The 18360-nt window shown below is 43.5% G+C and overlaps 1 protein-coding gene across 3 annotated transcripts in view; it reads right to left on the bottom strand.

Annotated features, from left to right (window-relative positions):
• Alcam (activated leukocyte cell adhesion molecule) overlaps positions 1-18105 on the bottom strand; it is a 199802-nt gene extending 181697 nt beyond the window's left edge. For all 3 annotated transcript variants that reach the window (XM_004670447.2, XM_045147417.1, XM_045147416.1), the window contains exon 1: positions 17491-18105. In XM_004670447.2, coding sequence (XP_004670504.1) covers positions 17491-17563 — 73 coding nt within the window. In that variant the 5' untranslated portion in view covers positions 17564-18105. The remainder of the gene's footprint in view (positions 1-17490) is intronic.
• Between the last annotated feature and the right edge of the window lie 255 nt (positions 18106-18360).

Raw genomic sequence — 18360 nt, 5'->3', positions numbered from 1 at the left:
GTTGCTGTTTTAGGTCTGATTTGTTTAGACGTTCCTTTTCTGAATATGAATCCTCCTCCTCCCCCATCTCTAGTAAGAGCCATTTCACCTCCTTTAACCTGCTCTCTGAATGGAGAGTTGAGCCCTCTATGTGGGAGAGAGCTAAAGCTCACTACGCAGCCTTACCTCCAGCCCCCTGATGCCCAGGCACAGCCCACTACTGGCTGCATTCCCACCACACAGTCGTCCATGGGGGGGGGGGGGGGGTCAGAGAGCACTCCTGTTCTGGATACTCTTTAGGTCATGTTGGAGGCTGACCTACAAAACCCCCCTCGGCTTTCCTGCAGATCTGAAGAACCTCGGATGCACTCAGTTGGAATCCAAAAGGAACAGCTCATCTTGATATTTTTACTATTAATTACATTCTCTAGCACTTCTTAATGGAGTTTTAAATTCCCTATTGAATTAAGCAAACTAGTATCAGTTAGAATTCCTCAAATTTCATAAAGGAACATAAGTTAATACTTGATTTTGGAGGATTTATCAAGTATTCCTAAACTTGGCCAATAATTCTCTGGAATTCAAGTCAGTCTTGCATGAAAATTTCACTATAGAAGCTTCTTCCCATTCTCACTTCAAGATAAGGAAGTAATTGTTAGCTATTGAAAGAAGAGTGCCAAATTATAAATTACTAAGTTATTAACTATCACAGTACGGAAAGACAGAACAACACATGCACAGTTTTATATCATGAGGTCAATATTACTGGTACCTTTAAGCACATGGTTGCGGTTTCTGTTTAACCAGACAGTTCTCCACGCTGCCCCCCAGCCTCACTTCCTCTCCTGAGAAGTGAGGGCCGCCCACAGCTCTGGGGCCCCTCCTCTCTGGCATGAGCAACTCCCTTCAGTTGTTTTGGTCTGATGAGGCCTTGGGAGAACTTAGCTCTCTTACACAGGGTCTGATTTTCTATCAAAAGACTTAACTTTCCTACCTTGATTACACACATTTAAATAAGGCTTGTCCATGATGAAATTACCTCTCCTCTTTAAGCCTATCTTCTGTTTCCATGTAAAAGTAACAACTCTGTTAATCACAACATGGTTACTCTACTAGATTCCAAGAATCCAGAGGATACAGAATGGGCAACATTCTTCCAAATGGTAGAGGAGGTTTATTTTTAAATAATATCATGAAACCTATTTGATTTCTTCAGAATCTTGACGGGTCACTGATATGTGCCAAGTCTTTCTCTTTATCTTAAAATCAACATAGCCTTTAAATTTAAAATTGGTTACACAAACACATTGACCATTTTTTCTTCTTTTGGGTAAAGTACACAGTCCATTGCCTAGCATATGGAAAGCTGTTAAAATGAAAGAGAGCCATCCACAGCATGATGAATTATCATGTTGATCTGTGAAAGTATTTTTAAAGCATAATAAACAATTATTAAAACACCAAGGGCTGCCCGGTGTGGTGGCACACACTTGGGAGGCAGAGGTAGAAGGATCACTGAGAGTTCAAGGCCACCCTAAGACTACATAGTTAATTCCAGGTCAGCCTGGACCAGAATGAGACCCTACCACAAAACAACAACAACAAAAAAAATTCTGGACTAGAATGCATGAGCCAGCTTGACTCTTGGACCATAGGATTTTACTAACAAGACTGACTATTGGACATGGCATATAGAACTTAATATCCTGAATTAAAACAATTAAAAAATAATAAATACAATTAAGATAAAAATAAAACACATAAGTAAATGCAAATAAAAGTAGATTTAAGTAAAACTACTGTAAGAATGTAAAATTATTATGTCCTGTAAAAAGATGTGGGAAACATTTCTCCTCCTCCTCTACCATTCTTCTTTTCTTTCTCACCTTCCACATTCCCCTTCTTGAAGTTATGGTCTTCCTACTGTAGCCCAGGTCTCAGCCTCCCACCAATGGGAATACAAGCATGTTCCTACATGCCTAGCTTTATGTAATTTTTTTAGGTTTGTGACTATTCTTCATTATACAACACATTTTCAAAAAAGTTACATTAGATTTTCTTCAAATGATCTCTATTGTTATTGAATTTTCAAACATTCAAGGTATAGCCACCCATTGTAAGTGTGTGTTTCATTTGGTACAAATATATTCATTGCTGTGAAAGACCAATTAATTTGCTCATGACATCTTTCCTACACTTTCTTCTATATTTTGGAAAATGCCTGAGTCCATAGCTTTAACATATACATCAAATATAGGAAAATAAAAATATTGCCAAGCACACATTGCCAATTTTGAATATGTACTTACAGTTCTCTTGAAACAAGGATATTTTGAATATCTTCAGAAATCAAATTTTAAAATTAAATTAACTTTTTAAAAGTTCATATTTCCTGAGATGGTTTCACATTTACTTACAGACTGTGTTCAAAGTCTCAGGGAATGCTAATGAAGTAGGCTAGTTACAAAATTCTTTATGTCATGTGAATCTGGGTTGGGACCCGGAAGAAACACTAGGTTACCTTTATTCTGTTCTTTTCTTTTCTTTTTTTTTTTTTTTACGTTTTTTTTTTATTCCGTTCTTTTTATTCTTCAATTTTTGTATCTTAGACAGGACATGGTAAATAATGAGTTTGAGATTCTTGTATCAAAGATGATTCTTTAAGTGTGTCAACACAAATACTGCTTATTCAAGTTGAAATACAGGCCGTTATTTAAAATATGGTCCATAAGTAATCAGGAGTGATAGTTTTGACTACTTAAATTTTTTTCAGCCATCATCTATGCACTGGTGATAGAGTATATATCACGGCACCGGACAGTGAAAAAGTTTAAGAAGATATAGTCCCTACCTACAGAAATACAAAACTCTATAAAAAGAGACATAGAGGGGATAAATGACACTAAAGGTCAGGTATGTTAAGTAGATCAGAGAGGGGTCCCTGTTGGAAATCATACCTGGACAGTGTTGAGATGTCACTTACTAAACTAAAGCAAGGTAGTAGAGGAGGAGAGGAAGATGGAAGTGTCCTGACATGAGACCATGACATGTAGAAGGACCCATGAAATGGGGAACACATGGCACCATCAGAAACTTGGCTCCCACACAGACTTCCAAGAATGATTGTGTAGGACTCAAGTTCCTGCTTGGCTCCTATGCTCATAATTGGTATTTCACATTGACTCTGTTAGAGAGCCACTGAAGTCGTTTAACCAAAGCACGTACAATTTTTGATTCGCATTGTTTACTACTCTGATGACAGAAAGAAAAGAGAAGCTAGATTGACGTTCAGGAAAAATTATGTTTCTTCCTTCAGATTCATTCTTTCATTTATTATTATTGTTAGTGGGCTCTATTTTAACCTGCAAAGTCTACCCAAGTCTGTCTTCTAGGCACATGCACATTTGAACTCCCTATGTTACCTCTGACCTGCTTAATATAATGACCTAAAGAAACTGTTGTCAGACACTGAGTAACAGGCTTGTCTCATTTATAGTTTTAAATTCACTGTTCAATTTTGATGCCCACTGGAGGAGTGAGATGCAATAGTGTTAGGTGAGAGCTATATCACTGTGGATATGATATTCATATTAATGTAAAAAGTCTTAATTTGTAAATGGCTTGTTTTGCAGTGAGAGGATTCAAGGTCCTGCCTAATAAATAAGAAGATATCACTCATCCATATTTCACTGGTTGCATGGAGGAAAAGGTGGATTGGAGAGGTATAAAGCCAGATATTTTATAATTTTCAAGAACCTATGACGTTTCCTTTCTATACCAATTGGATCAAGTTGGATAAATCAGTCAAATCAGTCATATTTGAGGAAAAAGATTAATTGGTATTACATATTTGAATTATGTTCACATTTACTAAGATCTTATTAACAAAGAACCACACTGTTGAATGAGATTTATGGGTAATAATTTGCTCAACTGTTCTGGCAACTCTACTACCATTTTCACTGCATAGACAGTAAGGAGGTGGGGCTAAGCAACTTGCCCAGTCACTACACTTTGAAAAGAGAGAGGGTGAGATAAAGGTTTCATTATACAGTTTAGCTATACCAGCCACATTCTCAAATTCTAACCTATAATAGAAAAAAGAGGGGTGGAGGGATGGCTTTGCAGTTAAGGCGTGTCCTTGCAAAGCCAAAGGACCCAGGTTTGATTCCCCAGGACCTACGTTAGCCAGATGCACAAAGGGAGCACATGAGTCTGAAGTTCATTTGCAGGGGCTGGAGGCCCTGGCATGCCCGTTTTCTCTCTCTCTCTCCCCAACCCCGCCAATAAATAATGAAATAAAAATAAAAGATTTTTAAAAAGAAAAAAGACACAATAAAATGAGTCCTTGCTTTCCAGAATCCTTAAAACAGTGAGTTGTTAAAACAACGACATACAGGAAACAGGCCTCAGTTCCCGAGCTGCCCTCCTACAGTCACAGAGATAGATAATCTAACATGAAATGTTTAAAACTGCTTCTAGGCTGGAGAGATTGCCCAGTGGTTAAGGCACTTCCTTACAAAGCCAAAAGACCCACGTTTGATTCCCTAGGACCCATGTAAGCCAGATGCACAATGTGGCGCGTGTGGCTGGAATTCGTTTGCAGTGGCTGGAAGCCCTGGTGCGCGCTCTCTCCTCTGTCTCTCTTTCTTTCTTTCTCTCTCTCTCCCTCATAAATAAAAAAATAAAATAAAAATAAACTGCTTCTGTGTTTGCAATTCTTAAATACACTAGAGAACTGAATGATTCCTTTAACTAATCGTATTTGGGTTATAAATTTGGAAATCTAATGTGTGGGATTATGCAATTTCTCTATGGAACTCAATGAACTCATTTTCATTTTGAATTTAAAGAAGATCATGCTGGCCTTGGTGGTGTACGTTTCTATTACCAGCTCCTGGGAGACAGACATAGGAGGATCTCTGTGAGTTCAAGGCTGGCCTAAGACTACATAGTGAATCCCAGGTCAGCCTGGCCTAGAATGACACCCTACCTCAAAAAAAAAAAAAGAGGAGGAGAAACACCATAGTTTAAAGATTTTTTTTTTTTTTTACTTCATGTAAAATTATCACTTACCCTTTAACCAAATCCATACAAGCAGGTGTGCATGGTCTTTAATTAAACTAAACTATAGTTCGACTCTCACGTTTTGAGGTATAAAGAAATCACAATCTCCACTACAACAGTAAACCTCATAAAGGACATAGGACTTTTCAGTGACATACACAGAGTGAATAATGACTTCCTCACAGAGAACATCATAGGAAGGGTTTTCAATTTGAGATCATGTAAATTGTTAATCATCTCAGTCAAATTTTGACAAAGAATATAAACATTCAGGTAACAAGCCAGTAACATCTCTTGTGAAAAGCAAGTTACAAGGTAAATTAATACATAAGTTGATAAATACCAACTGAGAGTGAAAACATAGCTGCTGCTATCTAAATCAAGAAGCTATTTGGGGGAAAAAAAAAAAAAAAAAGCATGAAGTCAGAGTGTGATTGTAAACCGTTTCCTGGTGCAAACCTCCAAAATTAAGAAAAGCATCTACTTTTTTCTTTACTACTCAAATATCAAAGTTTAATGTATAGTTACCACAGCATTAATGCAAAAATGTGCATGACTGTAACATTAGAAATACACGTCATCCAATGCCTTGCTATTTACTTCCTGTTATACGTACCTTAATTTCGTCTAGTGATTTATTACCCAAAAGGTACACAGAAGCAAGTAACTGAGTTTGAAAGCATCTATTAAATGTAGAAATAGCATTTAAATTTCAGAACTAAGAAAGGGATAATATTCAGTTTCTAAAATAATCTTAATATTAAAATTGCAAGTTTTTAGTGCTTTTCAAGATTAAATTAGAGGTCACTGGAAATCATAACGAATTGAGCATATTACCATTGCAGAAGAGAAGTGGAGCTCCCTCTATTGAGGTAAATTTGAGAAAATGTGATTTGCATTTCAATGCATAATTGTATTATTCCAATGGCTGTATTGTAATAATTGAAAATTTTCTTCTTTCCAATGTGTAACATTTTCAAAGTACAAGTATATATAATATGTATGTGTGTGCATATTATCAAAACAATTTCTAATTATTACACAGTAAATTGTATGTGTCACTTAATTTTTAGAACATGTGTTATTTTTTATAATTCTTTTTGGTTGGAACAAATTACATTTTAAAGATGTAACTTTCAATTCCTTTCTTTGCCTGTCCTAGCTTCATTAAGCTGAAGTTTCCCATTAATTTGTGGGGCTCTAAATATCCTAATAAAATATGCTTTCCAGCTTTGTTGTGAAAACTAGAAAGGCACTCATAAAGAACGGGAATCTGTCCTTCAATCTGTGAAGTGTTGCACAGATTTTCTGATGTACAAGATCTGACATGATTTCCATGTTACTCCTGAAACCTGTGATGAACAGCAGTTACTACTGGTCAAATGTCCATGGCGCGCCAGTCATGGAGAAGCCCCATATAGTCACATTACCTTTTCGAATATTCATGTCAAATAAAGTAGATAATACAAATGGGGAAACAGAGACAAGTGCTGAAACACAAATGAAATGCTCTTGAGATACTGTGAAGGCCCTTCAGTCTGGAATCGGTGAATGCTTTTCAGTAGGTAACAAGCACAGAATATGTTTTCAAATATTATGTATTAAGTAACACAATGTAAAATAATCATTACTCAGAAAGTTCTAATTTTTTATAAGCAAATATTTTAGATCAATTCTATAGGATGATAACCAACAAAACCAGATGGCAAATCTACTTTGTTTTAATAATTTTTTTTTACCATTTTATTCTACAAAGGCATTCAACTTATTCAGGCTCAGTTTAATATACAGAACAACATTAACCTTGCACTAAACAGGCATTTACCCAAGAACTAGATTCAAATCCATCGAGGTTGACCAGTTTATTTATCTGGCAATGTAAATGCAAATATATGTTACAGTTACTCCTTGATCTGATATCAAAAGTATGATTCATATTTAGAGCCATGCCTATCTCTGCAAAGATCCAAAAACTTATCTCACAACCACCAAAAATATTTTCTTTGAAAAATGACATTTCTATGACCAGGTAGAGAAAATGCTTTCAGAATCAAGTATGCCCCTGCACCTTGGAACACCTAAAACTAACTGCCAGGCAGACGCAGTTGGCTCGCGTAGCCTCAGCCTGTGCACACAAACACCCCTCCACTGTGAGTAGCTGGTGCTTTGTTTGCAGAAATTCACCTTCCCTGTGCTGTTCTTGAAACTTTCCATCTACATATTGCTGTTTTAATTTCCTATATGAAAGCAGCCATAAAAATAGATTTTTATGACTTTGTTTCATAACAGGCCCAAAAGTTACAGGATGAAACATGTTTAATGATACTCATATTTTTAATATATATAAAAGATGGCATTTTTCATCTTGAAAACGTGTCTGTTCCTACAAAGTTGGTAGTCGACATGCTCAAAATATGATTTATTTAAAAATAATTGAAGTGTGTTTTATAAGGTCTATTATTCAAGCTTTTCAAAATTGCACGAGGCCACCCTCGCTCAATACATGTTGTACTTATAATGAAGTAACTCAAATATTTAGAAACCACTTGTGTAATGAGAACAACATGAACGCTCATGTGTCTGCCTCTTACTCCGCTCTCTGAGGTCAGGCAGCATGGCTGCTGAGCCCTACGTCGTGGAATAAAATACGGCCCGCATCCACACAGATTGTGTTCTAAAACTCAGCAGTTCCACAATTCACAGGTCAAGTCATCTGCTTAAAATGATAAAACTCGTATTTATCAGGTTTATTTTCCCCAGTTCTGGCTCCATCTCATATGCAATAAAATTAGGCATATATATATATTTGACATATATAAACAGATATATGGCTATTATTCCATGCATGCATCTTATTAAAGCTTTATAAAGCTAAGAACCAATCAATTGTTTTGGTTAAGGTGTATTAGTAGTGCAGAGTTGTGCAAGGCATATAAGCAGGAAATGAACACGCCCACACACTTTGGGAGGGACTTTTACAAGACATGCGCTCCTCGCCCTGTGATTTTGGAATTTCTCTCTAAATGACGTGCTGTGCGTTCTGCACCTAGGCCTCAGGGAGAGTCACAGGCTTGTGATTCTCTCAACTCCGTGTCTGTCCAGAGCACAGGCCTGGGCGAGAGCGTCAGGGCACGCACGTGTGCGCAGCCGGGCTGGGTGTTCCCCGGACAGAGGTCAGCCGCTCTGGGCAGCAGCGCTGCTTGGGCCGACCCCCGGCCGCTTAGGACAGAACAAGCACATCCAGGTAAAACCAAGAAAACAAAAGGCAACGAAGGTCAGACTTGACTAACAATGTACACACTGACGAACAGCATGTCAACAAGTAAGTACAGGGCACGCTGGGATTCAAATAGCCAGGAATGAAAGCGAACATTTCATATTTTTGCTCAACTTTTAGGAATAACCAGGGACTTCCAATTTAAAAAAAAAAAAAAGTTCTTGGGCATATGGTGATAAGAATTTTTAAAATATATTTATTTATTTGAGAGAAAGGGGCAGGGAGTGAGTGACAGACAGAGAGAGAGAGAGAGAGAGAGAGAGAGAAAGAGAGGATTCACCAAGGCCTCCAGACACTGCAAACGAACTCCCGAAGTATGTGCCACCTTGTGCATCTGGCTTACATGGAACCTGGAGAACCAAACCAGGATCCTTTGGCTTTGTAGGCAAATGCCTTTAACTGCTAAGTCATCCCTCCAACTCTGGTGAGAACAAATTTAACTGCAAAAGTCAAGTCTACTCCCTCCATTGTATGATATTAATTAGAACAAAAGTATGGTATCCCTTGCCCCATTCCTTGGATAATGCCTTCCCTATAGCTGTACGGACTTAGAGGTTTCTGATTACCAGAGACACTCTGAGATAGCTGAACATATTAATATGTGAGTATGAAACTTGACAGGAATGATCAGTTTTAGACCCAGCTGTCCTAACCACTCTATTGGCCACTCCAAACATAGCCGGTTTTTCCCTTATATGACTGGAGCTTACATCTAGAAAAAGACTCGGGGGTGTTCATCAACTTTACAGACATCTCTACAATATTTAAATTGATAGTAGGCTACTGGAGAACCTGTAGAGATAATCAGAATGAATTGTGTGTAATAGCTTTCTATGAAGGGACTTCAGGCTTGGGTTGCAATAATCTTTCTGTAAACGACTCTGTAACAAAGTGGATCTTCTGCGTGAAACCCAGGACCTATTGCTCAGCCCCTCAGCACAACTGCCTTTGTATGCCAAACGATGATGCATCTCTTCTCTTTGTAACTCACACAGCAAAGTTTCCATCACTTCATTACATAAGAAGGGAAGATTGCAATAGTAAAAACGTATTTTTACTGTACAGCAATGATAAATCAGACACGTTATGTGTAGACAGAGGTAAATACAGATATAGATATTTTGGATCCAGGAGTCAGGCGCAAACCTGCTACAGCATCCTGGGGCAGCAGCTGTAACCCCATCATCCTCACACTTGACAAGAAAAAAAGTCCAAGACCCTTGGTGACATTTCACTGTAGCTGACATTTAAATTTTAAAAGGTTAGAAATATGTACTTTGTCAGGATGAGGAATGTATGTTTCACAGATAAGTAGTTTAAGATAGACATATAGACAGACTAGTTACTAATAGTTGTGTTAGTTTAGCAGGGTTTCTGCCATATAATGAAATAGTTAAGATAATTAACCAATAAGGAGACAAGGTTTATTGTGGATGAGCCTGGTGGTTCAAATCCTTGACCCTTGGGAGCATTGTTTTGGGCTGTAGTGTTTCATTCATTACATCATGGTGGAAGCAAATGACAGAAGAAACCATCTACATCACAAGCCATTCAAAATGAGAAAGTGGTGTGGTCCTGACAGCGTCCTTTAGACCGACGTCCTCAGTGATCCAGGGGCCTCCTCGTAGGCTTCTCCTCTCAAAGGTCCCATCACTGTCCACTGTGACCAAGCCTTAAAAGCGGAGATCACTGTTGTAAATTCAACATGCAAACTGTGACACACAGGGACCGCATAGCTTATCATCCAGACACGGCTTGGGAAGACAGAAGAAGGTGCCCGAAATAAATGCCCCGGCTCACGAGGCATACTCCGGGTCCATCTTTCCTTGGAGGCGCCAAGATGTGTGATCTTCTTACTAATGATGAACTTGTCAAACCCAGCAGCACCAAAAGATAACAAAGAAATATAAATAGATGTTCACATGAGGGAGCCCAGAAAAACAGCACATGATAACAGGCACCTCCTGGGGAGCAGCGAGCGGCACAGTCTTCCTTCCAGGGGGTCAGGAGATGTATGTCTGTGGTTCACTGTACAGGCTGTAGTACTAAAAGCTTGGAAACTTCTACCACAAGTTTTCTCATCTTTCCAGGGTGAACTATCACTAGCCAAACTCATAACACAGCTTATTGGCTTATATTAGAGCAATTACTGCAGGGAGAATACAGTGCTCACGATATTCCAAAGAGTGTGCCCTGTCACTGGAAATTAGCTATATAAGAATTCACATTTTAATTAGATAATTTCTTAGTGACTGTGAAGTCACAGAAGGGAAAAAACATTATTTATCTGAATATTTCAAACGCTATGCCCACATAATGAGTTCTACCTAGTCCGTGGAAAGCCTCCGCCTGCCAGGAGCCCGAGCAAGCCAGAGGGGCTCCTGCGGCATGGTGGGAAGTGCTCAGATGCACAGCCACCTCTGACTAGAGAATACCCCTTCTTCTGTGATATTTCTACTGACCCATAACGTGTCTACCATCCTGCACAAACCCTTAGTGACACACATGACCTTTGCTTGTTGCTATTCATTAATATGCTTTCGAAGAGCCAAGATGCCTTGATGACCTGAGAGCCCTTCTTCCCCATTGAAGTCATTTTGCATACACCGATTCCTTTGGTGTGGTTGTATTTTCCTGTTTAGTATTCTGGAAGCAATATTACACTCTTAATCCTGAGTTCTTTGGTGCAAAAGCTTTTGGAAATCCATGAGTGGGAGCTGCTGTTCCGTGGAGAAGACTACGTCTTCTCACAGGCGTCTAAGGCTGAGAAGAAGAAACACAAAGAGGCCGCTTCGAGCTGTCTAGCTCCTCACAGCACTGAAAGATGAGTATGTGATGATCACCATGAGTTCGAGGCCACCCTGAGACTATATAGTGAATTCCAGGACAGCCTGAGCTAGAGTGAAACCCTACCTCGGGGACAAAAAAAAAACAAAAAAAACAAAAAAACTTCTTTTAATTCAGTTTCCCCCTGTCATTTATAGATTTAATATTACTGGTTTTCTGTCTGTACAATCACCTTGTAATTCACTGAAAGTTTGTGAATAGTCTCTGGGGAGTCAACTTACCTAGTTGCTTAGCCAAGTCATTCTAAGAAAAAGGAACTGTTTCTTTCTTTATTCAAGCTTAGAAACTCATGCAAAGGGGAAAACAATATTTAAGAAAGTAGGTTTTCAGGGAGGGCAAAATCTTTTTGAAAATTCAAAGTATGAATGTTGCAGTCAAACATTTAAAGTATTGTTGACTTACATGCTTATGAAAGTGTGACTGGACAAAATCAAAAGACCGTAGCCATGACCATGGTTACAGAATGCCTTCCTTGTGAGTATCAGGAACTCATGATACATTGACCATTTGTAAAGACTGCAGAATTTAATATCTAATGGCTGTTTTAGTCTCACAGTCTTTGGCCACATTGCATCAGAATTTGGAGAAGAAGAGATTAAAGAAGGGAGTACAGAGCACGGTAGGCAAGGCAAGAGCAGCCAGAGAAGTGAGACAGCGCATTTCACATCCATCTTTCCCTCCATAGTTTGGTCTCATGTTGAAATCCAGTGAATTCTTGGGAGACCTGGTACAGCCATGCTCATCCAGCATCTCAACTCAAAGTCACATGAAGTGACCACTGGATAAGGACCCAGTGTGCATCATGCACAATGGAATGGGTAATTGAGAACTGTCTGGATAAATAAGAGGAAGCATTAAAAGCTAATTTCATTCTTGGAACATATACTACAATAATAGCCTATGATAATAGGTTGCTATGAAACAATTACTGGATATTGTAGCACATTTGGAACCCATCCTTTCAGAAATATGTAAGATATGCCATTTGATAATGGAGGGAAAAGAAATTGATTTTTTTTTTCAGATACTTAGCTGAGTAAATATCTGTGTAACTCCAGAAATACGTAATGCTTTATACATTGTAATCATACTATCATAGATACAGGATACAACCTTGTGAAATGACATATAATATCCTCTTCTTAAATATAGAATGCATATTTTGAATTTTGATTTTGTTCTCTACAAGGAAGGGGAAATTCTGTTCTACTAGCAACTAAACAGAAGGGGTTGGAGCGACGGCTCAGAACGTAGGCGTCCTTCCTGTGACAGTCTGAGGGTCTGGGGGGCTGACACTTCCCCCAGTTCAAGCCTCCAGATCCCTGGTAAAATGGTTGGGCACCGTCACGCCCGGCCGTATCCCTAGCCATGCAGGGAAGCAGAGACCACCAAGATATCCCTGCAAGCTCCATGCTCACTAAAAAGAGACCCTGGCTGGAAACAAGACCAGACAGAAGAGTGATGGAGCGGGACATCCTCTGATCCACTCTAGTCACCACCACAGGACACAGACCCCTGCCGCGGGTTAGCACAGGGGATGCTGCAAGGACACACGTACATAGGCTACACACGCTATAATACACACATGCAAACCTGCACACGCGCACACACACACACACACACACACACACATACATTCTTTTAAAAAGCAAGTGGAAAAATAAATGAATACTTATAGTCTTTTAAATTTCTTATTGAAAATAAAATAAGGGGTCTGGAGAGAAGGTTTACCGATTAAGGTGTTTGTCTGCGAGGCCAATGGATCCCAGTTTGACTCTCCAGGACCCAAGTTAGCCAGGTACCCAAGGGGCGCATGCGTCTGGAGTTCCTTTGCAGTGGCTGGAGGCCCTGGTGTGCCCATTCTCTCTCTCTCTCCCTCTTTCTCTCAGATAAATAAATAAATAAAACAATAATAAAAAAGAAAAGAAGATGATGTCTGAAAGTAATAAACATGATCTCATTCTCACTCCCAAGAACACATGCTTTACTATTTCAGTTTGATGGTTCCTTCACATGTCATACATTTATATGTAAAATACTAGGAGGTAAGCCTTTGTGAAAATTTAATGATGAAGTAAAAAAGCAACGCTTTGAGTGGAACTAAGTTTAAGTTTCTGTCACACCTGCTCCCATGCGGCTGACCGGTGTGCTTTAGACGTGAGCTGCGTGTCTCTACTTGTGTCTGTAGCTTCAGGGGCCTGGAAGTCTTTGAAGATGCTTGGCTCTTAATAAATAGGCAGAACAGAAAGCGGCATGTTTGGTGTTACAGCGCATGAAGATCACAAAGTATGTAAGACACTATCTAAAAGTACCACGGTTACATACCAACTACTGCTGCCAGCGCGGGTTACTGCACAGTTGTGCCAAGGTCCACGTTTAAGAGTGTGAGAACTTAAGGCAGGAAAAAAAAAATCAGATGGTCTTGTCTGGCATGGTGGCACACACGCCTTTAATCCCAGCACTCGGGAGGCAGAGGTAGGAGGATTGCCATGAGTTCAAGGCCATCCTGAGACTGCATAATGAATTCCAGGTCAGCCTGGACCAGAGTGAGACTCTAGCTTGAAAAGCCAAAGAAAATTCAGATGGTCTTAGTAAAATGATGAAATGATAGTAAGTGGGATAAGTTAAAGGGTATTTTCTATTAACAATGTAATAAAAGCCAGTATGGCATTTCTGATAGCTATTTTTTTCCAGGATGTTCTTCTAAGGAATTACTAATCGTGTTACAGCAGAGCCATAAATTACACATAAAGAAAAGTAAACAGATAGGAAATAAGAAGGCACAGAAAAGCAAGTCTCCTAGGGTAAGGCCACACCTTCTAGGTGGCATGGTAAAGAGAGAACAAGGAATGCTAAGTTCAATGGAAAGAGTGTTCAAAGCAATTTAGTGGGCTTGTTAACTCTCCATCTCTCTCAACCAGTCAACAATGAACATGCACTCACATCTGAACTTCCACTGTAAAAATAAGTTAGCTTGAGTATTTTAAAATGTTAGAAAAATAGGTATGGAATTAGTCACAGAGAATTTTTTTTTTTCCTTTCTATAGTTTTTCAAATAACATGAAGGCTTTAATGTTTTCCATTTCCTGAGCCATGGGAGTTATTTCCCCTACGAGGCCTTGTCACATGCACAGCTTAGCACCAACCATTTACCTCACTCTAGGAACCACATATGAAGTCAGTGGAAGCAGGCTGACAGAGGGGTGCAGGGTCTCTTCATGACTACAAGCCTGTCCGAGCTTTAAAGTTTCTTTTCCAGGTCAGAATTGGCAGTGGGAGCCTAACTCCCCTCCACCACTGCCTTCCTTTCTGTGTTTGCTTTTAATTGTGCTCATCAAGCCTAGGAGAGTGAGTCCAAGATATTATACTTTATAAAGAGAAGACCCTAGCAAGGGAGGCACACGGGAACTTCCCCTGTAAGAAAACCCATATGGATTTTGCCCTAAACGAGCACATAAGAAATACAGTATCAGAAAAAAAATGATTTTTTCTTTAAGACATTAGGAACAGAAAGCTTGAGCTGGAAGAAATCTGGGGGAAGAAAGATGCTTGGTTTCCCCTCTTTATTTTACAGATGAGAAAGCTGAGGCCCACAAGGGTTAAATGACTTGCTCAAGGGCCTGGAGGCAGATGGACCTGAGCCAAGCCTAGAAAACCAATTTACTGCAAGCAGTACCCCATTAAATTGTAAACTGCTATTGGACTAAATAAATCAAAGACACAAAAATAAGTCTTGACTCTGAAGCAGTCTGTAGTTTTGAAATTAATAAATTCTAATATCACCATGAGTAGCCCGAAAGGACACTATTTGGGTTGCTGCATTACCCAAGGCCTGTTGAGATAAACCGATAACCACGGCGGCCCACGGAAAAGAGCGTGCGTCTCGGGGTGGCCCTTGTGTCGGTGAGCAGTGGACAATTCCAGAGGGGCGCGCACACGCACGGTCCTGGAGAGGAAACAGTTAACTGCGATGCCCCTCCTCCCTGGAAATAGACGAGGGAAGCTTTCTTTCAAGCAGTACAAAATGTCACCACAGGCTGACGCTCTTTCTACAAGAATAATGAGGTATTTGCTCCCAGTGATGCTGTGCACACACTTCATTGCTTTAATCATCGGAGTCGGGGGCTGCGGTTGGAAGCTCTCCTCCCCTCCCTTCCAAACAGGTTGCAAGACCGCGACTGCCGTAGGGACCGCGGCTCAGAACGACCCGCGGGGACAGTTTGGGCAACTCCAGACACTCGCGGGGATGAGCCTCCCCGCAAAAGTGGGCTGGGCGGCGGCCAGGCACGCGGGCCCCACGGACGGGGCCCGCCGAGGCCACCGCCGTGCGCCCACCCTGGCTCACCATCCCCGGCTGGCTCTCCCAGGGCCCGCGGCGCCGTCACGAGGCACGGGCCCTGGCACAGCGCAGGGCAGCGCGCGCGGGGCCCGCGGCATCGTCGCGGGGAGCGGCTCAGCGGAGGGTCGTGGCGGAGACGCGGGTCCGCCCCAGCGCTCCCGGCCAAGCGCGCAGCGGGCGCCTGGGACCCGCGAGCCCGCCGCGCGCGCAGAATCCGCGCCAGCGAGGTCCCCACGCGGAGCCGCTCCCCTGGCGGAAAGAAAAACCCGTTCTCCGACGTGGCCAACTGAAAACAAATTCCAGCGCGACCGCACGCAAAGAAAAAATGGGTGTGTGCCGTGTCCGTGCATTGGGGGTGTCGGGGACACCCTCAGAGTCCTGCGTGGAGAGCGTTCACGCTAACGGCAGCGAGGGGGGTCCTGTGCATTGGGAAACTGTGCATTGTACAAAGTACATCACCTTCTTCCTTCTCGCTGCCCCCCACCTTGGTTCCACTGTGTCCTCCACCCCCATAGGATATGGGTAGGAAAAAGAGAGAGGGTGAGAGAGACGGGCGAGCGAGCGCCCCCACCTCCCTCTTCGGTGATTTCGCCCTCCTCCACAGGCTATAAATCCGGTTCAACTGTGGCTTTAGCGTCCCCGCCCCTGAGCTAGAAATTTGTCAATGACGACTTCCCAAGCCTTAAGAACAGCAGGTGAGATCATCGCTTCACACAGACATGTAACTTAAGTAAAGAGACCTGGACGCGCGCACACATGTACACACACACACGCACACGCACATGCACCAGCAGCTCACGAACCCCCACGATCCCGGGCGCCAGCCACCAGCCCTCCCCTCCCCTGCTTCCAGGGAGGGATTCCGAGGTTTTCCAACCTCTTCTGGGGCCACAGCTCGCCCACAGCAGGAGACTGTCCGGGGATTAAAGGGAAAGGAAGTCAGTTTTTACCCCCGTTTGATTTTCAAGCTAAAGAAAAGGGAACAAGAGATAGAAGCCCAGATACCAGGAAGTACTTTAACCCGCAACTGCCCACGAAGGGATGGAACCCAAAACTTCAAAGGATAGAATCCAGAGGTTCGCTCAGAGCGAAATGAACCTGCTGCTGGGCCCAGTGACCGCGGGTTAGAACCAACTCATGTCAACCGCCAGCCAGCCTGAGGGTGTCAGGGCCAGGGTACGGCCCCAAGGGTGACAAGAAGGGATTCCCCGCGGATATTTCTTTCTTTCTTTTTTTTCCCCCAGTAGGTAGGAATTGTGCCTCTGTCTTTCGTAGAACTGATATGGGAAGCTCCCTCAGTCTGGAAATTCAGAGGCTCTTCTCTGGGGACTCACAAACCTTGCTGCTAATCCAGCCCAGGGTGCGTGATTCGCCTGTGTCACCCGTACCCACACCGCCCACCCGACAAAGCAACTAGGACCTCAGTGTTGGGGGCAGTGTGTGTGTGTTCAAAGGTCCTTCCTTTCTCACTCCCACCATTTCTATTTCTTCTTCACCTTCAAACCAGGGGGGAAGTTACTGGGGTGGGGGGGTGCATGACGAAGTGCTGGCGGTTAGTTATTTCAGCCAGGGCTGGGCGGAAGGAAAACTGCCTGGGGCACAGTGACGTGGACTTTGATACCCAGAGGCCGGCGGGCAAGAGCAGAACCGCCTACTCGGGAGCCCCGGGGGAAGAGAGCGGCGGGCGGGCTCCGGCCTCCCCAAGACCGCTCTCACCCAAAGTTCTGGAGACACATTTACTCTGCGCCCACGTTCGCTGCCCGAACTCGAGCCGAGCGGCGGAGCCCAAAAGGGCGACACAGGTGACTGACCCCCACAGTCAGGTCTGCGCCCGGACGTCGCCGGCTCCCTGTCCTCCCAACACCACGAGCCAGGACGCACTGCCCAGAGAGAGCGTGTGATGCCTGGGGTTTTGCGGGAGCCCAGGAAACGGGTCTCCGGGGCTCATCAGATCCCGGGCTGCTGCGAGGCCAAGGCTCACCTGGTCTGAGGACCGCGGCGGAGATCAAGAGGCAGAAAACCAGACGACTGGAAGGGGCCGCCTTCGATGCCATATTCCTCCTCCTCCTTGTCCAGGGCCACCGACAGACAGAGTCCACGCCGCAGGAGGAGGCGTCGTCCCGGGCCCCGCGGGGCCCTCTTGGCTCGTGGGTGACGACGCAGGAGGAGTGGGGATGTCAGGGTCAGTGGCGTGTCCCCCGGGGCTGTGCGGGGCGCTGCGCCGTCGGGTGTGTGCCACGCGCAACTTTCCACCACCGATGCCCGCCACTCCTCTTCCTCCTCCTCCTCCTCCTCCTCCTCCTCCTCCTCGGCCCTCCTGCTGCCCACCCGCCCTCGGTGGCTCCGGCGGCGACCCTCTCTTTCCCGGAGGGGACTTCGGTGGCACGGAAAGGTGTTAGGTGGTTCTTTGGGGCTGGAACGTTCCTTTAGTTTTCTTCTCTTGCAATGGGTAAAAAAGAAGGAGGAAAAAAAAGAGAGAGTGGCGACGTGCTCGGGAAAGCCGGTCTGCCGAGGGCTGTACAGAGGCGGCGGGTCTCCTCAGGTGGCCGCGAGCGCGAGCGGCGGCGGCTGGAGCAGTGGCGGTGGCCGCGGGCTTGCTCGGGCTGCCGTGCGCCGGGCGCCGGGAGGCGGTGTCAGCGCCGGTCTCCTCCTCCTTCCTCCTCCTCCTCCCGCCCCCGGCCCGCCCCGCAGCCCCGAGCGCAACGCTGCAGCGCCCGCCTGCAGCCTAGAGGCGCTGCAGGACCGAGTGCCAAACCGATCCGGCTGGGGGACTCGGCGACGAGAAGGACCTGGACGCCCAGCTTCTCAGCCCTACTGGGCGGGGACGCTGCAGACTCCACCCCCGGGGACC

The sequence above is a fragment of the Jaculus jaculus genome, chromosome 4, assembly GCF_020740685.1.
Source record: "Jaculus jaculus isolate mJacJac1 chromosome 4, mJacJac1.mat.Y.cur, whole genome shotgun sequence".
Classification (NCBI taxonomy): domain Eukaryota; kingdom Metazoa; phylum Chordata; class Mammalia; order Rodentia; family Dipodidae; genus Jaculus; species Jaculus jaculus.
The sequence above is the reverse complement of the archived record's forward strand: the minus strand, read 5'-3'. Positions and strand labels throughout refer to the sequence as shown.